The sequence below is a fragment of the Octopus bimaculoides genome, chromosome 24, assembly GCF_046866305.1.
Source record: "Octopus bimaculoides isolate indiv1 chromosome 24, ASM4686630v1, whole genome shotgun sequence".
NCBI lineage: Eukaryota > Metazoa > Mollusca > Cephalopoda > Octopoda > Octopodidae > Octopus > Octopus bimaculoides.
The window spans coordinates 29910425-29936434 of record NC_142951.1 but is presented as its reverse complement, the minus strand read 5'-3'; the positions used below and the strand labels follow the sequence as shown (position 1 = coordinate 29936434).

General features: G+C 37.8%; 1 protein-coding gene across 2 annotated transcripts in view; it reads left to right on the top strand.

Moving 5' to 3' along the window:
• The window catches only part of LOC106868692 (uncharacterized), a 46600-nt gene extending 22844 nt beyond the window's left edge, over window positions 1-23756 (top strand). Inside the window, exons 1-15 of one of the 2 annotated variants that reach the window (XM_089341320.1) lie at window positions 2445-2467; window positions 3633-3718; window positions 4149-4267; window positions 6163-6307; window positions 7871-7898; window positions 9841-10145; window positions 11436-11552; window positions 12780-12833; window positions 14054-14726; window positions 15692-15846; window positions 16506-16669; window positions 17627-17859; window positions 19739-19939; window positions 22038-22152; window positions 23620-23756. In XM_089341320.1, the coding sequence (XP_089197446.1) occupies window positions 3635-3718; window positions 4149-4267; window positions 6163-6307; window positions 7871-7898; window positions 9841-10145; window positions 11436-11552; window positions 12780-12833; window positions 14054-14726; window positions 15692-15846; window positions 16506-16669; window positions 17627-17859; window positions 19739-19939; window positions 22038-22152; window positions 23620-23740 (2514 nt within the window). In that variant the 5' untranslated portion in view covers window positions 2445-2467; window positions 3633-3634 and the 3' untranslated portion in view covers window positions 23741-23756. Of the gene's footprint in view, window positions 1-2444; window positions 2468-3632; window positions 3719-4148; window positions 4268-6162; window positions 6308-7870; window positions 7899-9840; window positions 10146-11435; window positions 11553-12779; window positions 12834-14053; window positions 14727-15691; window positions 15847-16505; window positions 16670-17626; window positions 17860-19738; window positions 19940-22037; window positions 22153-23619 lie in introns of those variants that run through there. The other variant, XM_089341319.1, reaches the window with a different exon arrangement.
• The last annotated feature ends 2254 nt before the right edge of the window (window positions 23757-26010 follow it).

Genomic DNA, 26010 nt, shown 5'->3' with positions numbered 1-26010 from the left:
TCATGTAATAACTTGTAGTGAGAGGCCACATGTGGCTTGGCTGGATATTGAACAATGTGGACACTATTCAAGTCCAGACATGTGGACAACAACAACAACAACAACAACAACAACAGCAGCTGCCGCAGCAGTAAGCAAGAAGCTTCTACATGCTTGCTCGTCCTGCTAGAAATAGTAGCCTAATCCCCCCCCTTCCCAAACATTGTCCTACCATTTTTTAAAAGACAAAGTACACATTGCCTAGAATTACATAATTTAAAGCCTGGAAAAAAAATTAAGACAGGCAAGGTGGTCATAACTGGATTGCTTTTGATCAAGAGTGTAGTGAGTGCTTTTCACGTGCCACCGGCACAGGAGCCAGTCAGGCGGGCCTGGCATTGATCATGTTTGGGTAGTGCTTTTCACGTGCCACTGGCACGGAAGCCGGTCAGGCAAGCCTGGCATTGACCACATTCAGATGGTGTTTTTTAACATGCATACACACAATGGACTGCTTTTGATTGTCACGTCAATTAAAATTGACATGACCATTTTAATTTTACAAAAAGTGTTCCCAATTTTTGGTTACAACTGTAAAATATGCACAGGAAGTAAACAGTGGAAAAGTCTTTAAAAAAAGTAAATGTTACCCTTGGTTAGGTGTCCTGAGAAAATGTTATCCAAAGGTGGGTGACCTGAGCAAATTTACTCCTGAGTTTGTTAGTTGAGTCTAGGTTATCTAAGGGTGTACAACCTGCATGTGTGTTACCTGTGGTTATGCATGATAAAGGTAAATTATATAAGGGAGGCGCAATGGCCCAGTGGTTAGGGCAGCGGACTCGCGGTCATAGGATCGAGGTTTCGATTCCCAGACCAGGTGTTGTGAGTGTTTATTGAGCGAAAACACCTAAAGCTCCACGAGGCTCCGGCAGGGGATGGTGGCGAACCCTGCTGTACTCTTTCGCCACAACTTTCTCTCACTCTTACTTCCTGTTTCTGTTGTGCCTGTAATTCACAGGGTCAGCCTTGTCACACTGTGTCACGCTGAATCTCCCCGAGAACTACGTTAAGGGTACACGTGTCTGTGGAGTGCTCAGCCACTTTGCACATTAATTTCACGAGCAGGCTGTTCCGTTGATCGGATAAACTGGAACCTTCGACGTCATAAGCGACGGAGTGCCAACAACAATATAAGGGTAGGTTACCAGAGCATATATTACTTACGAGAGGGTACCTGTGAGTATATTACAGGTATGTTATGTAATGGCAGGTTACATTACTGTTGGTTATACAATGATAGGTCACCTGGGGGTACATTGCATATAGCTATGTTACTACATTGCCCCCAGAGAATAATGAAGTACCCAGCTGTTAATGTTGTTGTTGTTGTTGTTGTTCCTGTTCTTTTTTCACACTACTGCAGCTGTTGTTGTTGTTGTTACTAGGAAATTTATTGTGCAGTAAAATTGATATGAAAATGTATTTCTAGATATGTGTGTAATGTTATATAACAACAAATAAGAAGTGTCCTTGCTGCTTGTATATATGTGTGTGGGCGTGTATGTGAGGCTGTGAATGTATGCACATGTGTATGTGTGACTCTGTGTGTGTGTGTGTGTGCATGTGTGTGTGATTGTCTGTGGGTGTATGTGTATGACTGTGTGTGTGAGAGAGAGACAGTGTGTGTGTGTGTGAGAGAGAGAGAGTGTGTGTGTGTGAGAGAGAGAGAGAAAGAAAGTGTGTGTGTGTGTGTGTATATGTGTGTGATTGTCTGTGGGTGTATGTGTATGACTGTGTGTGTGAGAGAGAGTGTGTGTGAGAGAGAGAGAGAGAGTGTGTGTGAGAGAGAGAGAGTGTGTGTGTGAGAGAGAGTGTGTGAGAGAGAGAGTGTGTGTGTGAGAGAGAGAGAGAGAGAGAGAGTGTGTGTGTGTGCATATGTGTGTAATTGTCTGTGGGTGTATGTATATGACTGTGTGTGTGAGAGAGAGAGAGAGAGTATGTGTGTGTGTGTGTGTGTGTGTGTGTGTGTGTGTGTGTGCAAGTGTGTTCAAGTGTGTATGTTTATGTATGTGTATGTGGCAAAATGCAGTCAAACAACTCCAGTTGACCTCTTTCCCCTGTTAACAACAATAAAGATAAAGCGCAAATGTCTACGTGATCATTACTAGGAAAATAGCAGCCAAATACCCTCGAATCCCACTCAACTAGAACACATTGCATACAACAGTTCGACACGCAGGGGTGGCTGTGTGGTTAAGAAACTCCTTTCCAAGGACAGGCAGTTTCAGGTTCGGTCCCACTACAACTTAGAGCTGAACAATACCTTGTGAATAAATTTGGCTGGTGGAGACTGTGTGGAAGCCTGTCTCTCTCTCACACACACAAACACACACAGAGTTTAGGGTGGATACTTTGCATGCTGAGGGTATTGCTGTTATTTGTCTCCGAATGCAGGAGTTGATGTCTCATCTGGCAGTGCAGTAGCTTGGTAGGTGTTTCGGTCCCTTTCCACCATGACCCCTGGGTTACCTAGGGCCACCCACCAATGTAGGCAACAAAATTCTCTCTCACACACACACATATACATACATACACACACATATACATATATACACACACATATACAAATATATGTATATAAATATATATGTATATATATATTAATATAGATGTGTGTATGTGTATATATATATATATATATATATATATATATATATATATATACTTTTCTACTATAGGTACAAGGCCTGAAATTTTGTGCGAGGGAACTAGTCAATTAGATCGACTCCAGTATGCAACTGGTACTTGATTTATTGGCCCCGAAAGGATGAAAGGCAAAGTTGGCCTCAGCAGAATTTGAACTCAGAACTTAGCAGCAGATAAAATACCACTAAGCATTTCGCCCGGTGTGCTAACAATTCTTCCAGCTTGCCACCTTTATATACATACATATACATACATACATACATACATACATATATATATATATATATATATATATATATATATATATAGGCGCAGGTGTAGCTGTGTGGTAAGAAGTTTGCTTCCCAACCACATGGTTCCGGGTTCAGCCCCACTGCATGGCACCTTGGGCAAGTGTCTTCTACTATAGTCTCGGACCGACCAAAGCCTTAAGTTATGGGGATGCTAACAAACCAACACAGTTGTCAAGTGGTGGTGGGGACAAACACACACGTGTGCGCATATATGACAGGACTCTTTCAGTTTCCATCTACCAAATCCACTCGAGGCTTTGGCCAACCCAACACTATCATAGAAAGCATTTGCCCAAGGTGCCACATGGTGGGACTGAACCCAAAATCATGTAGTTGGGAAGCAAGCTTCTTACCATGCAGCCATGCTTGCACCTATATAAATCACCTTTCAAAATCTAAATATGTGTAAGCAAGTTTTGTTCAATCTCCATGGGGATAAAAAGTTTCATACCTGTTTGAAGGCTCATCAGACAACATATGCCTAACCTTTCTGTCCACAGAGATTAGCTAACTGCTATCTATATCAAACACAAACCACGATACATCTTAAAATTTAATTTAAATCTAATTTAGGCAAAATTGTATTCATTAGCAATATTTCAAATTAATCAATTAATGATGCATGGAAATAACTTTCTTTTATCTCTGTTTCAGAAATGTCTTCTAAAATTTTACCAAACTTATTGTTGCTACTGCTGCTGGCTCCCACATGTTTTTCACTCACCAAAGAATGGGCAGAGGTATACTTTCACTTTCACTTCCTCTTGATCCTCCTCATTACCTGTACTGTCTTCTTAACTTGTTCATTCTTTTGTATGTTTCTCTCTCTTGATCATTCTCTGTCTTGATCTTACCCCTTAATTTCAGGCCTTGTGCCTTTACTAGTAAGGATTGTTATTATCGTTATTGTTGTTGTTCTGAGTTCAATTTCAGCCAAGATCAACTTTGCCTTTCGTCCTTTCAGGGTCAAGGGTATAAATACCAGTTGAGAAAAATTTCAGACCTTGTGCTTACAGTAGAAAAGATTACCTTTATCATTATCGTTATTGTTGTTGTTACTGTTGTTGTTGTTGTTATTATTATTATTATTATTATTATTATTACTATTATTATTATTATTGTTGTTGTTGTTATTGTTGTTGTTATTATTATTATTATTATTATTTACAGGTGTTGATCAGTGAAGTGTATATTGGTAATAATTCACAGGAAGATTTTATAGAACTCAATAGCGGCAGCGGAAATTTTTCTTTTACAAATTTCTCATTAGACATAAACAGCAACGACTCGTAAGTTTCTTATTTCTTATTATCGTTGTTGTTTAGCGCCAGATTAATCCTAATCCAGCAGAGCTGTGATCTAAAGCATCCTAGACATGACCATCCCCTCTCTGTAGAGAAATATATTGGACTGTGTTTCAGATACATCTTTAGTGAGACAATCAGTCATGTGTCCTTTGTCGGTTGTTTGCTGTGTGAGGTAGGTTGCGTTTGTAGGCAATGATCTCACTGAAGTTTGGGTTTCCAAATGTTTTATTAACCTGCAACACTACTGCTATTGGAACTCTGTCAGTTATGACAACGAGGAGGGTTCCAGTTGATCCAACCAACAGAAAAGCCAGCTTGTGAAATTAACATGCAAGTGGCTGAGCGCTCCACAGACATACATACTCTTAATGTAGTTCTCAGGGAGATTCAGTGTGACAAGGCTGGCCCCTTTTGAATTACAGGTACAACTCATTCCTGCCAGCTGGAGCAATGTGAAATAAAGTGTCTTGCTCAAGGAATTGAACTTCTGACCTTATGATGGTGAACTGAACACCTTAACCACTGAGCCATGAATCTTCATTCATCATCATCATCATCGTCGTCGTTTAACGTCCGTTTTCCATGCTAGCATGGGTTGGACGATTTGACTGAGGACTGGTGGACCAGGAGGCAACACCAGGCTCCACTCTGATTTGGTAGAGTTTCTACAGCTGGATGCCTTTCCTAATGCCAACCACTCCGAGGGTGTAGTGGGTGCTTTTACGTGCCACCGGCACGAGGGCCAGTCAAGCAGTACTGGCGACGGCCACGCTTGAAATGGTGTATTTTACGTGCCACCTGCACAGGAGCCAGTCCATCGGCACCAGCAACGATCTTGCTCACATGTCTTACTGGCAACAGCCAAACTCGAAATGGTCTGATCATTATATTTACAAATGTACATTCAATAGATTAATGGGTCAATGTTCAATGAACACACTGACTAGGTGTCTTCTGTATATAACTTGCTGAATAATATTGTGAAAAGAAGCTTAATCACTGCATATAATTAATGTGTGTTAATGGGCACCAGAGGTTACAGTTTGTGCTTTTGTTGAATGCAACACAGTCATGTTATATGAGAAAAGGTAACAGGAAGAGAGACCAAATTGCTGTAACCAGTGACACTGTGAAAAAATGCTTAGCAGCATTTTGCCTGTCTTCATGTTCTGAGTTCAAATTTCACCAGGGGCGACTCTGCCTTTTATCTTTTTGGGGTTGATAAAATAAGCGCCCGTCAAGTACTGTAGTTGATGTAATCAACTAGCCCCCCCCCCCTCTCCCCAAATTTCAGGTCTTGTGCCTATAATGGCCCATCAACTTTGATGGGCCATTATAAGCAAGCAAGCATGCAGCATCTCTGCAAGATGTTTTCTTGAGACAAATATTGAAGCTGTGGAGTTTGTTTTTTATAGTATATACACATTAGACACAGGAGTATCTGTGTGGTAAGTAGTTTGCTTGTCAACCATATGGTTCTGGGTTCAATCCCACTGTGTGGCACCTTGGGCAAGTTTCTTCTACTATAGCCTCCGGCCGATCAAAGCCTTGTGAGTGGATTTGGTAGACAGAAACTGAAAGAAGCCCATCATGTGTGTGTGTGTGTGTGTGCATGTATCTGTGTTTGTCCCCCCACTATCACTTGACAACTGATGCTGGTGTGTTTATGTGCCCGTAACTTAGCGGTTCGGCAAAAGAGCCCGATAGAATAAGTACTAGGTTTACAAAGAATAAGTCCTGGGGTCGATTTGTTCCATTCCTGCAGACAAATGGTTGAAATCAAATAAAAGGATTTAAGAATTAAGTTATATGGAATGCTATTTTGAATTAATGTAGCATCCGTCCTAATAAGAAATCATTATCATTATACACTTCAGCTCTAGAAGTTTCCCTTTAGATGGTCAGCAAACCAACAGCAAAGGGTTTTTAGTTTTAAGTGCTAAAAACAACAAGGTGTTAATGGAGCATTTGAGAGAGGTTCACAATGTTACCATCAACATCACCCTCACTCATCATACACTGGTAACTATGGCAACTTATTATATTCTTCACATATAATCATTTTTCTTTTTTTTTTATGAGCTTTTATCTTGCATTTTACAGGTTTGATTATATTTGATTGTCATGTTGTGTGATCGTGGTGGTGATGTGTGTGTGTGTGTGTGTGTGTGTGTGTGTGTGTCTGCTCACACATACATTGGTTCTGCTTTAGCGTGTGGTCTACCTTTTCTTACCCTCTTAACCTGAGTTAATTTTAACCGTTACAATGTTGTTAAAAGATTTCTCTTAACATATAGATTTGTTTGTGGCATTCTTAAATGATGTACAAAGTGTGTATTATTAAGATTTCTTGGAGTGGTTGGCACTACACTCTCGGAGTGGTTGGCACTACACTCTCGGAGTGGTTGGCACTACACTCTCGGAGTGGTTGGCGTTAGGAAGGGCATCCAGCTGTAGAAACTCTGCCAAATCAGATTGGAGCCTGGTGTAGCCATCTGGTCCACCAGTCCTCAGTCAAACCGTCCAACCTATGCTAGCATGGAAAGTGGACGTTAAACGATGATGATGATGATGATGATGATGAAGTGTAAGTTATTAATAAATCATTATTCAACATTATTCAATTTGTTTTTATCATCCTGTAGTATAAAGCTCTTATAGTGGAGATAGATCACACACTAAAGTGTTTAAAGGGTAAGAAAAGACAGACCACATGCTAAAAGTAATTTCACAGCATAGACAAGATACTGCATGCTAAAGTAGGATATTGCAGTTGATCACACGCTAAAGTAGCACCCATATATTTATATAGCAAAATATATATGCATAATACCTGAACAGCAGAAGTGAAATTTTTAATCCTTGCCCACATGAAAGGAAATACATTCTATCATACCTACATTCCCCATCATGACTATACCTGCTAGTCCCTCAGCTTTGACCCTCCTACAACCAATACCTGAGAATCCAGTAAGGAGTTTGACCAGAACACACACACAGACACACTCAGAGATACGCACGCCCTTACACAATGGACATCCACCCAACAGACCCTTTTCCACCCTCCCCAATTATAGCCCCCCACACATACCCCATGCATCCATAAATGCCACAAAATAATTTAACCAGTTTTAACCAAAACATTAACAAATAATACACACAAATGAACACACACAATTCTTACACAGCCTTTGGGCATGTCCCACCTCCTGGAACACGCTGCACATATAGTACCATTGCATGCATTCTAATTCTACAAGAACACCAACCCTGAAACACACTAACATTTGCCATACGCTCCCTTTTCTGGAAAACTTTCGTTGGCTTGCCATACCCAAGGGACATAACTCTTCAATTAACCTTTGCTCACGTCGTTTCAACTTTTGCATACAGTTTTCTCTGTAGTAGCTGAAATAAACTTGAATATTAAGTCCCTTAGCCGCATGTCTTTTCCTCACAACATAATTTCTAATTCAAACTTTTAGATATTCACCACAGTAAATCTCTAAATGCTGACCTATTTAATGCAAATACTGATTTAATTACTGTAAATGCTCACCTTTCCTTCATTTCTGTTTTTGCCAGATTCATCATACAATTATTTTAAGATCCTGTGAGTACTATTGTCCTTCTTTTTGTTTCTTTGTCTCCTGCTTCTTTCTCTTTGTCTCTACCTCTCTATCTTATAAATTTACTCTCTCCATAGTTACTTGACCTGCTAGAAATAGCAACGAAACCACCTTCAAATTACATCCTATTATCTTGAAACAGAAAGGTCATATTGGATAATACAATATCATCTATATTATTTACCTTTCACTCGTTTCAGTCACTGGACTGTGGCCATGCTAGAGCACTGCCTGAAAGTGATTTGTGGGGTCGATTTGTTTGACTAAAGGCAGTGCTCCAGCATGGCCACAGTCAAATGACTGAACCAAGTAAAAGAATAATGACAACTGTGTAAAGAAAGGAGCCTCTATATGGTTCTTGACTTGCTAGAAATAGCAACCAAATATCACTCTAATCAATTAGTTGATGTAGTCTTAGATACACCGATTCAGAAAATAATGGACTGGATCAATTTTTATCATCAGCCTGATTGCACCAAGGCTGATTTTGTGCTAAACAGCAGCAGTAACGAGAGTAAAAGTTGGCAGTTTTGACTCTTAGATATTTTCTCTGCAATATTTTCATATTCTTATGTTTTTGCTAAAATCTGTAAATTACATTTTAACCCTCTAGCATTTAAGTTGGACATATCCAGCCAAAATAATTCTACCTGTTTTATGTGAATAGTACCCAGACCCAGACTCTCACACCTACCCTACAAAGTCATTCTAAGATAAACAATCACATCGTAGAAATCTTGAAGCTATGAGATAATGTGTGTTTAATTAAACAAAGTGACTTAGATGTCTTGCAAACAACTCGCACATGCAAGTGCTACCAGTCAAGAACTCCGCATACCAGAAGCCAGCAAGTGTATGGGGTCATCAGGAGAGAATGCGCGCCGTTTCGGGGCCTACCTCTCGACGGCATCAATGCGCACCGGCCCCCCCCCCCCCCTCACTGATATGAGGCCCCGCTTGCTAGATCAACTGGTTATTAAAAACAAAGCTCAATATTTTTCTAGCCATCGCTCATCGTCTCTTTTTAACCAAATCCAGTGGCTAGCCTTCTCCACTGTAGTTTGGATATCACTCATGGTGGTATTTACCTTACGATGAGTTGGGCCTAATGATAACAGCAGTCGTCTCACACTGTGTCCTACAAACCCTCTACATCCAACTTCGAAGCTACGAGATAATGTGTGTTTAATTAAACAAAGTGACTTAATAAGCATTACATTTGACAGAGTAATCTAATGCTAATGCTAATTAGCATTGGAATGCTAATGGGTTAATAACCATTTCTTGTTGCTAACATCCATGACCTCCCTGTAGCCATGTGCTTTTACCTTTCTGTATCCACGTGCTGTTGCTAACAATTTTGGCATTTCCATATCTGTGTTGTTGCTAAGTTCTGCAACAATTCCATATCTTTGTGTTGATGTTAATACTTGATATTTCTACTTGTTGCTAACACCTGTGATATTTCCATGTTCTTGTACTGTTGCTGATGACTATGAGATTCTTATGTTATTAATTTCTGTAAAAATTTCATGTCTTAGTGCTGTTGCTAACAGGCAAAACATTTCTCCATGTATGTGTTTTTACTACATCTGTTATATTTCCATATCTGCATTTCGTTACTAACTTCTGTAATAATTTCATGTCTTGATGCTGTTGCAAACAGCTTAAACATTTCTCCATGTATGCATTCTTACTACATCTATTGTATTTCCACATCTGCATTTTGTTGTTAACTTCTGTCACAAGTTCATGTCCTAATGCTATTGCTAACAGCTGAAGCATTTCTCCATGTATGTGTTCTTACTATATCTGTTATATTTCCATACCTGTGTGCCATTGCTAATTTCTGTAACAATTCCATATCCTTGTGCCATTGCCAACCATATGTCTTCTTCATCAGTTGTGTGTTCATATCTCCTCCAGTTCAAACTAATGTTGTCATCTGTTACAAAGAAGTCTCTCCCATACAATTGGCCAGTAATCTATCTACAGAAGGCAGTGTGAACAATTGTCCCCTGTCACCAGTGCACATTGAACAAGTGTCATTTCTCAATGACTCTACACTTGCTGTAATCTTGCACAGCAATGACTTACCAAAATGGAAGTTGAAGTCCCTTGAGGTTAACGTCACACTTGATGGAAACTTAGCACATAGTACATCACTTGATGAATTTACAACTGATGACAATGAAACTTACAGTTTAAGCATCTCTTTTGACTCAAAACAGGTTTGGCATTTTTGTTTCTTCATTTCTTATAAATTTCCTGTGGTATTCCACTTGAAATTTCATTAAATACGATTATAATTTTCAAGACAATTAAACACCTTTGTATCTATGAAGAAATAATGTTTAATATTTATATCTATAAACTAAGGCAGAAAGCTGGCAGAATCATTAGCATACCAGGCAAAATGCTTTGAGGCATTTCATTTGTCTTTTATGCTGTATAACCAGCCCATTTAAGAGTACCCTTCAATCATTGGACAATAAACTACGCTTGCAAAGACCTGTTGAGGCAAGTGAAATCGCTGTCGCGGCCGATGATAGTACCACCTGATTGGCACCCATGCCAGTGGAATGTTAAAAGCACAATTTGAGCGCGATCATTGCCAGGGCCGCTGACTGGCTCTTGTGCTGGTGGCACATAAACAACACCATTCAAGCATGGTCATTGCCAGTGCCGCAAGACTGGCTCCTGTGCAGGTGGCATGTAAAAGCACCCACTACACTCTCAGAGTGGTTGGCATTAGGAAGGGCATCCGGCTGTTCTTCCACCTTTTAGGAGTGTGGCTGCAATTCCAGAGGATGCAACAGCCAGAGCAATCTTCTTTTGTCTCCATTTGAATTACATTCTTTATTATTGAATTGTCTAATAGTAGTTTTTTTCTAAATTATATACATATATTTTATATTGGGAAATTTGATTTAGTTTTGCTAAATTGAATTTTTCCCTGTAAGTTTTGGATTTTATTCACTAATATTATTATTATTATATATACATATATATGCAAGGGGTATATGAAAAGTCTTGAGCCTCAAAAAAAAAAAAAAACATGGTACAAGACTTCAAAGTTCAAAACTTTTCATACACCCTTTATGTATATATATATATATATATTTGTTTTTCAAGATTCTTGATGTGAAATCGTGTGTTGAAACAGATATTGTTGTATTTGGAGATGGTCATGTTGCCAGTTTAGCCAATAAAAACACACGCACTATATATTTGGTGTTAATTTGCTTCAGCTTTATATTACATTAGTCGTATTTCGGCCAGAGTTCTTTCATCACACTTCTGTGACCTCATCAGTGGTCCTTTGCTTTCTTCTTTCTTATTTGTGTCTTTCCTTACTAACGATCAGCCATCCCCAAATACAACAATATATATATATATATATATATATATATATATGTAGATACCAGTAATTTTGCAGTGATGTGGGGGTTGAACTTGATTGACCAAATAACTTGCGTTTAATGCTTACGATGTGTTGCTATTTTGTTTATATATATCAGGAACAAACTACTGCAGTTCTCTTGTATTTCGTCTCTAATACTTCGGGACCAATTGTTCTAGATGGAGTGGCATTTGGTAATGGCAGCAAATCTTCAATAAATCTGACAAAAATTTGGGTAAGTTATCTTAGGAACGGTGGAACTTCCTGGATTTATATTTTCCCTTTGTTTTATCTATTTATCACCCTGCGCATACAAGTGAAACCAGGGTATTGTCTGTGTGTTTGCAAAATTACTGGAAAATGGCTGAATGGATTTTCATCAAATTTGGCAGAAATATTCAGTGAAAATTTGGTTTGAATTTCTTCAAACATACATCGATACGCAACTCTGCATGTGTGTACAGTGATGGATTCAAGGGTTTCATTTATTAATGAGTTAATTACTTCATTTCGCCGCAGTTTAAATACCTGTAATAGTGATACTTAAAAAAAAAAAAAAAAAGACAAAAATATTTTCGTGCAGGGGTATGCATTGTCCCCACCCCACCCATGCCTTTTTTTTTTCATTTATTCACATATTTATCTGCTTCTTCTGACACTGTCTCTTTGTTTTATCTACTGCCTACTATCCTCTTGCTCTTTCTTCCTTTTCTTTTCTTGCTTCCTTTCTTTCTCTCTTCTTTCCTTCCTCCTTCCCTCCCTCCCCCTCTCCCCCTGTCTACCCCACTCTATGTACTGACCTATCTCTCTATCTGTCAACCTGCCTATGTATGTATGTATGTATGTATCTATCTATCTACCTATCCATCTTCCTATCTATCTATCTATCTATCTATCTATCTATCTATCTGTCTGTCTGTCTATCTACATGTCTGTCTGTCTATGTACCTGTCTGTCTGTCTATCTATGTATCTATCTATCTAAATATATATCTATCTACCTACCTACTTGTCTGTTTATCTACCTACCTATCTACCTACCTACCTATCTATCTATCTATCTATCTATCTATCTATCTATCTATCTATCTATCTATCTATCTATCTATCTACCTACCTACCTACCTACCTACCTACCTTCCTACCTACCTACCTACCTTCCATCCATCCACTCCCCCCCTCACCCTGGTTTGTACATATTTACACATGTATTTTGATTTTCCCCCACTTCAGCATTAGTTTTTAAGCGGTTCTCTTTTTTTAATCTTAATTTCTATACTTTTAAATATGTTTGCTGAGATTAAGTTAAAACCAGAGAAATCAACAAAAGTTGAGGATTATTATTTGTTTTTTTTTGTTCCATTAATTTCTCTAAAAAAAAGAAAACCCAGAAAAAATTACATAAACTTGTTAAAGACTCAACTCAAGATGGAATAGTTTGTCAAATTTTTTTCTTTTTTCAGACATACCCATATCTGTATCCACCCAAAGAAAAGGCTATGCAGTATATTGAATTGGTACGTTATTTCCTGTCCATCATCATCATCATCATCATCATCATCATCATCATCATCATCACCACCAACATCATTATTGTCGTCATCGTCATCATCATCATTTAACATCCATTTTCCATGGACTGGATGGCTTGACCAGAGCTGTCAAGCCGGAGAGCTGTACTAGGTCCCAATCTGGTTTGGCTTGGTCTCTACAGCTGGATGCCCCTCCTGACGCCAATCACTTTACAGTGAGTGCTGAGTGCTTCTAACGTGGTACTGGTATGAGTGCTTTTACATGGCACCGACACAGGACTCTTGCTGGCCAATCCTCTTTGCTGTGGAGGACAAATCCTTTTCAGTATAAGAGTGTATTTCGCTTAACGTGGGGCTTAAATGCACAACCCCAAGATTAAGTTTCTTGTGCTCTACCTACTGAGCTAGTCGTTCATTTGTCACTATTGATTTCCCTCTGATGCACTCGTATTTAGGCCCCACACTAAATTCCATTGCACAGAATGTGTGGAGGATTTTGTGTGTGTGTGAGTTATTTCTTTACTACCCACAAGGGGCTACACACAGAGGGGACAAATAAGGACAGACAAACGGATTAAATCGATTATATCGACCCCAGTGCATAACTGGTACTTATTTAATCAACCCCGAAAGGATGAAAGGCAAAGTCGACCTCGGCGGAATTTGAACTCAGAACGTAGCAGCAGACGAAATACCGCTAAGCATTTCGCCCGGTGTGCTAACGTTTCTGCCAGTATGTGTGAGTGTGTGTCTGCAGGGCCTCTGAAGCATTTTATAAGGTGTGTTTGAAGGCTTGTGTGTGTGTGTGTGTGTGTGTGTGTGTGTGTGTGTGTGTGTGTGTGTGTGTGTGCCAGGCCTCTGAGAGGACTTTTGCAGGATGTCTGCGGAGGCTTGTGTGTGTGAGTGTGTGTGTGTGTGTGCCAGGCCTCTGAGAGGAATTTTGCAGTGTGTGTGTGTGTGTGTGCAGGGCCTCTGAGAGGAATTGCAGGATGTGTGTGGTTTGTTTTTGCAGAAGTGGATGGTGCTGTGAGTGTATGTAAATATGTGCATGTATGTGTGTGTTGTTTGCACACTTGTGTATGTCTGCATGTGTGTGTGTGTGTGTGTGTACTCTGTTTTACCTCTCTTGTAGCAAACCTGTCAGTCTCCTTGTTGTTGTCTCTATAGATGCGATCATCCTAATTCCTTTTTTTGTAATATTTCAGAACTCTAACGGTAACGGCATGGTAAAATTCTTTCATTACGATTTGTCTTTCAAATTATTTGTTTTGGTGCCAGGAAATACAGGTCCAAGCAAAAACAATGCTTCAACTTCTGCATCATCTCCAATGAGTAGCACTATACCATCATCTTCACCTTCAACATCATTAAACACTACCATGACAACAGAAACATTTCTGTCCACGAACTCCACAAACAATTCTTCAGAGGTGACAACAGATGTGAATGCAACTACATCATCCAATGACACTATCTCTACGTCTGTTCCCTATACAACAGTCACAGAAGCATTCAATGATACGTCAACACAATCAACTGAAAACACCACAGCCTCGAATGGATCCACTATCACTTATGCGACCCCAACATCATATAACACAACTGTAGGTCATACGGAAGAAACAACGACCTCAAATAACAGCTCAACGGATTCCATGGAAATGTCAACATCAAATTTTACGGATGTAACATCACATGACAATAAATCTACACCTTCTTCCACAACCGAAACTTCTGACTACACCACCACCTCATCATCACCACCATCATCACAAAGTCCAACAGAAACATCGGGTACTGTGCAACATGATGTTTTAAAGATCAATGAGATAAAACTGGATGGGAATCTACCATCAAATAACTGGATAGAACTGAGAAGTAAGTTGATTTTCTTATGTAATCATTGTTTTGTATCACATCCATCCATCCATCCATCTTCTCAGCCCACTATTCCAGGGTGGGATCATGTGGGTAGAGTCCCCAGGCTCCTCCTCCACAGGGTCCTATCACAAGCAACTTTCTGGAACATATATCTGCATTTTTGCTTGCAGTTAGCCCTTGAACAAAAATTGGACATTTGAACATGTCCAGGGTTAATTAATTTAATTTGAATTTTTCACACACTCTGTTAACAACCCCAGCATAGGTGACAAAATTTTCATCCTTTTTCACCAAATCTAAACACTGTCATCGAGTATTGAACAAGGAACTTCTTTCGTTGAAAATTTTGAATAAAAATAGTTTCATTGAAACAAATCTCACCTTGTCTCTTCAGCAGAATATAGTTACTATAGTTACTTCTTTGAAGATTTGTTTGTATCTTCAAAAGTATTCAAAGAAGGTAACCCCTTCTTCTGGTGTAAAGCTGAATTCTTCAACTGAATTTGCTACATTGTCCGGCGAGTAAGAACCTGCAGTATTTTCTGACTTCTTCAACATTAATTCCAGCAGCTGTTGGTTTTGTAGTTGTTGCTGTTGTAGATGCTGTTGCTATTGCAACTTCACAATGGAAACCAATATGTCCTCCATGTTAGATGGTTTTTCTTTGGTTTCATACCAAAAAAAATAATCTTTAAATGTTCAGTGCAAGCTTCGAAACAACTTGTTGCCACTTTTATATCCTGGTGTTTGATAAATAATTTAACAAAGTGGGAGGAAAGAAAGTATTCACACGACACTCTACAATTATTATTGCACAAGGTTAAATACCCTCTGCCAATAGCTCACAGTGAACTGCTCACCCTTTAATTTACAGCAATGTGTCAGTCCAATTTTTGTCACTTGGGGCATGGTTGGAACCCTTCCACAATACTTATCAATAAACTTTTTCTCTCTTCCTGCAGGCAAGGAATCAAACTCTTCAAGTAAATACGTTCTTGTTTGGTCAACTCTTGACCAGATGTCCAACCGTTCAATCACCTTTAATAATTTGATAACACAAAACCAAAGCCTTATGATTATTGACAAGAAAAAGGATGATTACAGTGAGTTTGTCAAGGTTTGTTAACCACAGCTAATTCTTCAATTCAGTGGTTCCCAATATTTTTTTTTATCTATGGATCCCTTTGATTCCTGCTTTATGTAACTGGTCCCTGTCACGGCCATTTGATGTTTTAAAAATTCCGTTATAATTTTTACAATTAAATAGGAATTGCTTAAAGAAACCATAAAGATATTTTATTGTAGGAGTATAACCAATTTAGGGCACATAAACTTTGACAAAGTCTTATAGAGATCCCCAAGGTGCGTTACGAACCCCACCCCCATTGAAAATCACTATTTTAATTAACCCTTTGCATTCAGATTAATTTGCCAATGAGGTGCAGGCATGGCTGTGTGGTAAAAAGCTTGCTTCCCAACCACATGGTTCCAGGTTCAGTCCCACTGCGTGGCACCTTAGGCAAGTGTCTGCTACTATAGCCTCGGGTCAACCAAAGCCTTGTGAGTGGATTTGGTAGACGGAAACTGAAAAAAGTTGTGTATGTGTGTATATATATATATATATATATATATATATATATATATATATATATATACCATGCGGTTCGTAAGCAAGCTACTTACCACACAGCCACTCCTACACCTATTTTAATTTAATTTTATTTAATTTACCTATTTCATTTGTTTTATTTTATTTTATTTTATTTTATTTATCAGCAATTGACCATAGGGTCGGGTGTGTTGAAGCTGCAACATGATAAAAGTAACCAATTAGTTGATTGTGTCTCCTATATGATCTCAGATGTTCCTGTGGCAAAGGAGAGAAAGGCCATTATGCAAAACCAGTGTTCAAAGCACCCACCTGTCTTAATAACAAAACGGTATGTATGTCTCTCTAATTGAGTTACTCATGGGTGTGGCATTTGTTGTTTAACCCTAGGTCAATCCACTCACAAGCTCTTCGATCTTCTTTGATGTGATCTTTGCAGTGCAGAGTCACGCATTGTCCTGATGAAACATCACTCCTTTTCAATTCACTAAAGCGGGTCTTTTTTTTTCTTCAAAGCTTGGTTCAAACGCTCTAATTGCTGACAGTAGGCTTGAGCATTGATTGTTGCATTAGGTGGTAACAATTCAAAGTGAATTCGGACAATTCAAGTTGCTGTCGGACAATTCACGAGGCACCCGTTTTCCAAGTTTAGGAACCTTTCCAAGTAGTTGAAGATGACGATGAACAGTTGTATTGTTTGAACTAAGCTTTATTGCCAATTCTTCAACTGATAATGCAGGATTTTCATCAAGTAATGCCTCAAGGAGCTTATCATCAAATTCAACTGGACATCCTGTTCGATCTTCATCTTCAAGGCTGAAATCTCCACTTCTGAATTTTGCAAACCATCTTCTGCAAGTTCTTTCATTCAAGTATTCTTTCCCATAAACTGAGTGTATGTTTCGAGTCGCTTCGGCTGCAGAGTTTCCTTTTTTGTACTCATAAAGTATTATGTACCTCAAATGCTCTTTGGATACTTCCATGTTAGAAAGGGTTTTAATCAAAGAAATTTTAATTCTGTTATTCTGTAAAATAATATTTAATTAGTCTAAATGTACACAAATGCATAAAAATAATTTTTAATTCCATTAGACATTCCAAAATACTATTAAATTTCATTCAATTTAAAAAAAAGGTAAAATCGGACAGAACTTATGGGATGACCTGATAGATATATACATGACATGTAAGGACCATGAACAGAATCAAATATAGACTTTTTCTGATTTTTTTTTTTTTCCAAGTTCCATTTTTTTGTCTTATATGTTATTGTTTTCCTATTTTACAGAGAAATATTAGCTGGTTGGACTATAAACTTCTGTGAAGAAAACCACTTTCAAATAGCTGGGTCCTCTTACAATACCCTGAAAAATTTATGTCCCTCAACCAGGAACAGACCACTAAGTATGGTGATGCTGAATGTCAAAAACACTAAAGACTTTAAATCACAGTTAACATATGAATTTGTACGTAAGATTAGTGAGAAAAAGGGCTGTATGATCTCAAAAGACTTCATTGAGGGTAATTATTATTATTATTATTATTATTGTTCAGTAGTTTTAGTTTTATAACGTGCTTTCACTTCACTACCGAGCGCAGCTCTGTGCGCCTTGGGTATGTGCTGTGGTTTGCTGTGATGCTCTTATGGTTACTGTATTGAAAGTGTTTTGCATAGGATGTGTGCAGTGCCCAGTAGTGCAATTTTCTGTATGTTATATATATTTGTAAGTCCTGGTGTTTTTGTTATGTATTTGTCTGAATATTTTTTTTATTATACCTAAGGCACCTACTATGATAGGAATTGTTTCTGTCTTTAGATTCCACATTCGAGTTACCTCTATTTCCAGGTCTTTGTATTTTGAAAATTATTATTATTATTATTATTATTATTATTATTTCACTCGAAAAGGAAGTTGAGGGTGGAGAGGGAAGTGTTGCCTTGTAGCAAGTTTGTTGAAAGGTGGGTGAATGTTGGAAGAATGGCCGGTGTGAAAGGATCAATTCTGAGCATACACCTGTGAGAAATAAAAGAAGGGCTCTTGCCCCGTTGATCAGGCAATCAGGGCTTTTGTGGGTTTTTCCACAAGGACCTTAAAGCGCTTCCTCTATTGGGAGTTTTAATTTAATTTGTTATTGTTATATATATATATATATATTGTTTACACGCTGTAAAACCCATTGTATCATCCTGTTTTTGTCTTTTATGTTGTTGCATGTCATTTAATGTTGTTTTATGTGAGCCCTTGTGGCTAATAAAAGAATTTATTATTATTATTATCATTATCATTGACTCCCACTCTCTCCCAAAATTGCTGCCTTTGTTGTGAAATTTGAAACCATTATAATAATTATTATTCAAGGCAGCAAGGTGGCAAAATTGTTAGCATGCTGGGTGAAATGCTTAACGGTGATCTGAGTTCAAATTTCACCAAGGTTAGCTTTGCCTTTCATGCTTTCGGGATCAATAAATTAAGTACCAGTTACACACTGGGGTTGATGTAATCGACTGATCCCCCTCCCCACCAAATTTCTGGCCTTGTGCTTATAGTAGAAAGGATTATTATTATTAAGGCGTCTTAACCCCCTCCCTCAAAATGTTAGGCCTTGTGCCAATTGTAGAAAGGAGAATTATTATAACAGCACATGCCATCAAAGTGACACTGGGCTACAAATACACGAAGCCCAATATACCCATCATGACTACATCTGGCATCTGATAAGGGTACATTTGACACATGTATCACAATCATGTGCACAACATGGTAAACTCATATCAAGGTAAACAGCAGATGACCTTGCAGGTGGGGCCCAGTTAGAATTTTCTTCAAGTCGAGTAGCCCATCCCACTCAAAAGGTAGCCTGAACAGGGGCTGCCATTGAAGAGTCCTCTCCCTTCAAATTTCAGGCCCTTGTACCTATAAGTAGAAAGGATTATTATTATCATCATCATCATGTGTTGTTCATACATATGATGTGGAATATGAACGTAAATAAATAAATTTAAATTTAAATTTACAAAAAAAAAAAAAAGTCTCTATCTGATCTGATGTAAACGAAATTGTTACAAACACACATATGGACGCACATACTTACATATAAGCATGAACACATAAGTGCGTGCACACATATGAGCGTGCACACATACGAGCTTGCACACACTCACATGCTCATACCGAACAGTTTCGAAACAACGCCAAAACAACGCCAGATCATACATTCAAAATAAATGGAAGTGGAGAGACAAGTTACTGAAGAGATTGCAAGAGTGCAATGAAATAATTTAACAAAAAACTATATAAATTAATAAAGGACTGAACCAGTGCGTGTGTTTATTACCGGCATAATGCCTCTCCCAAGGTTTAATTGTATTATTATTATTATTATTATTATTGTTTTTTAGTGTCGAATGTCACCAGAAGCTCCAAGGACAAAAGCCAAACATTGGTGATCATCATCCTGCATGGTTACAATGCATCTCACCTACAAACGCTTTATAAAGGATATGAATCTCTCTTTACACCAGACTCCACAGTGTTTAAGATTAACAATGAAAATATCACTGTGTATCGCAAGTCAGCCTTTGTTGATACCCTGACTAAAAGTAAGCAAAAACATTTCTTCTTTCTTTTTATTTCATTTTATTTATTTCTTCCTTTCTTTCTTTCCATTTTCCGTTTTTCCTTCTTCCTTTCCTTTTTATTTTTCTTTTCTTTATTTTTCTTTTCTTTATTTTTCTTTTCTTTATTTCCTTTTTCTTTCTTTCTTTCTTTTTTTTTCTTTCTTTCTTTCTTTCCTTTTTATTTTTCTTTTATTTCCTTTTTCTTTTTCTTTCTTCCTTTCATTTCTTTCTTTCCTTTTTCTTTTTCTTTTCTTTTTTTCCTTTTTTCCTTTTTTTTCTTTCCTTTCTCTTTCTTTCTTTCTTTCTTTCTTTCTTTCTTTCTTTCTTCTTTTCATTTCTTTCTTTCCTTTTTATCTTTCTTTTCTCTATTTCCTTTTTCGTCCTTCTTTTCTTTTTCTTTCTTTTTCCTTTCTTTTTCTTGTCCTTTCTTCGCTCTCCCCCTCCCCCTCTCTCTCCACCTGCCCCTCTCTCCCCACCTGCCTCCCTCTCCCCACCTCCCCATATCTCTCCCCATCCCCTCTCTCCAGAAATTTCATTTCAGCAGACATAATGACAACAAACATGTCAGGTGGCCTTGTGATGCATAAAAATGCCAAGATCGGGACATCAGCGCCACAAACTTCAATCCCCCGCCTGGCTCATTTGTTACTCTTTTGGTTACCGACTATTACAAATGGCAGCAGACTGGAAGCACTCCGAGTCACATGAGCCAAGGAAGAGCCTGATCAAGGAGGACAGAATGGGTAACTCCAAAACCATAACTCTGTCAAACATAAAGATTTTGGTAAAGGCATTCACTAAGAGATTGGTGCTTGCTTGTAGTTTAGTTGGAAAGGTAGAAATATGGACAATTCCAGCAGGTCTCTTCACAACGACCATCAGCTCAAATGATGTATGGTAGAGAAAGACAACACTAGATCTGGTTGAATAATTTAGATCAGTTTAAAACAGACACATGAAGGCATGTGACCTAGTGGTTAGGGTGGTGCACTCCCAATCACCAGATCGTGTTTTCAATTCCCACATCTATCCTTGGGAATGGATCTTATTTTGTCCATTTGAATTCATGATCATACCATTTCAGAGCAATGAGTGAGATGACTGGGTAATGTCCATAATTTTCATTGGTTTTGCTCCAGTATCCAGCCAGATCATTTGTCGGCGGTTACTTCTGATAGGACCATCTAAGGACTCTTCCTCCTCAACCACTTCCTGGAATATTGGGAAATATAGACGAACAAATGGAAAGGTTCTTTTATGAGACTTGCTGGAAGTCTGCTCCCTGGCTGGTTTTTACACCTCTGACCCACAATCTGTGTAATATTCCTTATATGTTTGATATTCCTTTAACTCCTTTATTTGTCTAATAGTACTTGTTCAGTAAATAAATTTAGAACAATACCAAGCACTCAAAGACAGTGTTAGAATCTACGAGGAAATCAGGTATTGTGTTTGACTTAGCCATATAAATAGTATAATATTCAACAACACACAACAAATACGAAACAATACTGGAATCAACATAATTTTGCTGATGCCGGATTAAACTTATAATTTGGAGAAATAGTTTTACTTATATGTTTGAAGACAATAGAATTGCAAATATTTAGGCAACCTTTATATTTCCAAAAGTAGTATAAACAGAAGCATTAAAAAATTACCTCATAGTGTAAGATGACAAGGTTAGATCAATAAAAATTAGTTTTGTGGTTTGATTAAATTGTGAAATCTTCAATAATAATAATGATAAAACTTTAAATTTTTATTTTTACGGAGATGCACTTGCATAGCAAGTGACCTGATCTGAGATCGTGTGCTGGAACGAAAACAATTGCAGCGTGGAAGGTGTTTATAAGCCATTTAAAATAACATACAAAATCCGTTAGATTCACTTCAACATTTAAATTTTTATGAAAGATTAAAATTGGAATTTATAAAAATTTTCTGGACAGTGTAGACTTCAATAATTACTTTCTTTTAGTAAAAGTTGCATACTCCAAACTAATTAACAAGCAGCTTTCTTTATTATAAATTGTTGTCACAAAAAAGTTTTTTTTTTTCTCTCTTTGTCTCTTTCTAGGGGATACTTCAAATGCGACAGTGACTGTTGCAGTATTACTCAGTCTACTAGCAGTCTTTGTATTTATTGCTGTTGTTGCGTGTCTTTACATGAAATACAAAAGGAAAAACTTGACGTGAGTCATCATTTACTTATTTCTATTTTATTTATTTATTTTTTTCACTTTTTCTTAAAGTTACAAGGTTGTAAGTTAGGCGCAGGAGTGGCTGTGTGGTAAGTAGCTTGCTTACCAACCACATGGTTCTGGGTTCAGTCCACTGTGTGGCACCTTGGGCAAGTGTCTTCTACTATAGCCTCAGGCCGACCAAAGCTTTGTGAGTGGATTTGGTAGACGGAAACTGAAAGAAGCCCGTCATATTCACAAAAATTGATTTACAAGAGAAAACTCACGATATAATCAGACACCATAAATTGCATTTCAAAAATTGATGATGTAACTCTTCAATGTTGTAAAACAAAGAATTGTCAGGATAAAACATTAGAGTTAATGACTGCCAAACTTGGTGCATAAGAAAATCGGACATTTCATTCTTAGTCACCTGAATGAAGATACTCACCCAAGATGCCATGCAGTGGGAGTGAACCTGGAACCATGTGGTTGAGAAGCAAGCTTCTTACCACACAGCCACGCTTTTACACATATGTCCATTATGCCTACATTTGCTTATTATCACAAACACCAATATCAAATAGAAACGAAATCATATTAAAACTATTGCTACAAAGGTAGAAGTTATGTAATAGTATCTACAAAGCAAGGAAATATCTCCAAAATAAGAAAAGAACATCGCCATCTCACAGACTATAGATCTAGTGAACTAAACATGTTGAGCATGGTTGCAGGAAATCCACCTCAAGAAATTTCCATCTGCTCAATGCCAGCATGGAAAAGTAGATGTTAAAACAGCAATTATGATGATGATGGTACTGAATCTGGTACCATGTGGTTGCTGAGTGAACTTTTTTACTGTAGCCACCCTCTTAACCACCGACCTACCTACAGCAACCCCACCCCCCACTTAACCACAGCCACCTACACTCAGGTTAGTTATTAATTTGCTATAGGAGAATCCTGAACACCCCTATGTGACTGAAGGTGGACTAACCGATTACAATAAATAAGAACTGAGTGAACCGTCAACAGATGTAGTTGACGGTGTAAGTTTGACATTTGTTGGTTTGACAGTCGGTAGTTGAACAGTGAATACCGAGTCTCATACCTACGTTCGAGTAGTAAGGGTTGCGTTCTGTGTTAACATCTATTTCTGTGATAGGTTATTTTTAGATAACTACAACCAACTATTCTGTTATGTCTGAGGAGAGTCATTTTCTTTTTGTGCCTTATAATTTAACACACTCACCTGTAAAATTTCCACTTATTCCTTATTTTTATTTTCCTAAAATTTTCGTTGCGTCTTGCAACCTTAGAATCTTGCAAACCAAATCCAAAAACGAAATACAACCAACTATTTATTTGTGTAATACCATTTTGCACCAGATGTGTATGCCCATGTCATAACATAATTACTTGATAATTATTGCATTTTTCTCTGATTGCGTTTTTTTTTTTGTTTTTTTTAAGGAACCTGTTCAGTAAGCTGTATTTCAGATCTGACCAAGATGATCTTTTGGTGAACATGGAAGATGTGAACACACAAGAAAGCCATTTTAACAACCCTTACTATAACCAGTTATCTGTCTAACAACCAGAAAAAGAAATGTTGATGCCGACCACAACCAGCTACTCAGGATACATACACAGTACATATCAACTGCTACTACTACTAACACTACTATTATTACAAAGCTATGCACATGGCATAAGACATATCAGAACTAACACACGGCTCAGTTACCCACAATAAATACATAGCTTAGCTGCTACCTAGAACACACACAGAGATCAGTTGTCACAAGACATACATGGAAAAGCAGACAGACAAAGGAAAAGACATCTCTATCTGTTTGTCTGTCTGTCTGTCTCTCTCTCTTTTGCCTTCTCTAATTATCAAGGTTGTGTGTGAGTACATCATATATGTGTGTATAAGACTAAGAGTCAGGAAAAATGTACTTGTATATCTGTCAACAGCATAGGTATATTATCTGAAGTGTACAGTATTATATATCCTTTACGGCTGATCATTTTAATCTTATCAAGAAAAAGAAGGACAGTCGCCATATTTCATTCCATATCGGCTACCTCTGATGAGCGCAGGGTTACATAATCAGATTGTTACCTAACACTCTGTTGAATCCCTAGCACGAAACCAATTGGTAAGATTGGCCATAATGGATATATAATACCGTACACTTTGGATAGTGTGTACATACATACATACATACACACATATATGCACACACACACACACACACATATACAGACACATACACATATATATACACACATATATACCCACACATACATACACACATATACACACACACACACATACATATATACACATACACACATATATATAACGATGATGATTTTATATATATATATATATACATTGATCCAGGAAAGAGATGATAAAGTTTTTATTTTTCATTTCGTTCCTTTCGGAATTTTATCCCTAAGTTTGTGGTTCTAGAACCTAGCAGTTCTTTCTAGCGTAAGGAATCCTATGAGTGGATTCCTCTTATGTATTTAAATATACACTGTACCTTATATATATACATATATATAAATATATATGTATATATACCGATGATGATTTTTTAAATATATATATATATATGTGTGTGTGTGTGTGTGTGTGTGTGTGTGTGTGTGTGCGTGTGATGAACTTGCTGATATGATCTGAGACTATGTTGAAGCTAAAAGAATAACAGAATGGAAGATACTTTACAGTTGTTCAGGGACACGCAGCAACGCTTAACTTCACATGAACATTTCTTGTTTGGTTATCAAAATTTTTGTTGCACCAACTGCAATGTAGTCGTTGATACAGTTCCATGCATACATGCACGTACACATGCTCACTGTCACATGTTTTTGTATTCATTTATAAAAACAAAAAAAAAGATCTGTAATTGCTATTTCCAAGCATTCTTTAGAAAAAAATGTCTTCTCTTCATACATATCTACATGAATCATTTATTCGTTTCAGTCATTTTGACTGTGGCCATGCTGGAGCACCGCCTTCAGTCAAACAAATCGACCCCACAACTCATTCTTTGTAAGCCTAATACTTATTCTATTGGTTTCTTTTGCCAAACTGCTAAGTTACAGGGACATAAACACACCAACACCAGTTAACATGCGATGGTGGTGGTGGTGGGGAGAACAAACACAGCACACAAATACATACATTACATGCATATATAATAAATAATAAATGCGCCAGTCCATCGCAGCGTTACTCGTTTTTGCCAGCTAAGTGGACCGGAGCAACATGAAATGAAGTGTTTTGCTCAAGAACACAATACATCGCCTGGTCCAGGAATCGAAACCACAATCTTACGATCATGATGCTGACACCTTAACCACTAAGCCACGCACCTCCACATGCATATATATATATATATATATATACACATGACATGGCTTCTTTCAGTTTCCATCTACCAAATCCACTCACAAGGCTTTGGTTGGCCCAAGGCTATAGTAGAAGACACTTGCCCAAGGTGCCATACAGTGGGACTGAACCTGGGACCATGTTGTTGGGAAGCAAGCTTCTTAACACACAACCATACCTACGCCTATTAATATATATATATACATATATATATATATATATATATATATATATATATATATATATATATATATATATATATATATGTTGTTTTTATTTGTTTTAGTCAATGGACTGCAGCCATGCTGGGGCAATGCCTTGAGTTTAGTCAAACAAATCAACCTCAGTCCTGGTACTTATTCTATCGATCTCTTTTGGTGAACCACTAAATCAATGGCAGGGTGCAAGCATAAATGTAAAGGCACACACACATACATATGCATACACACATA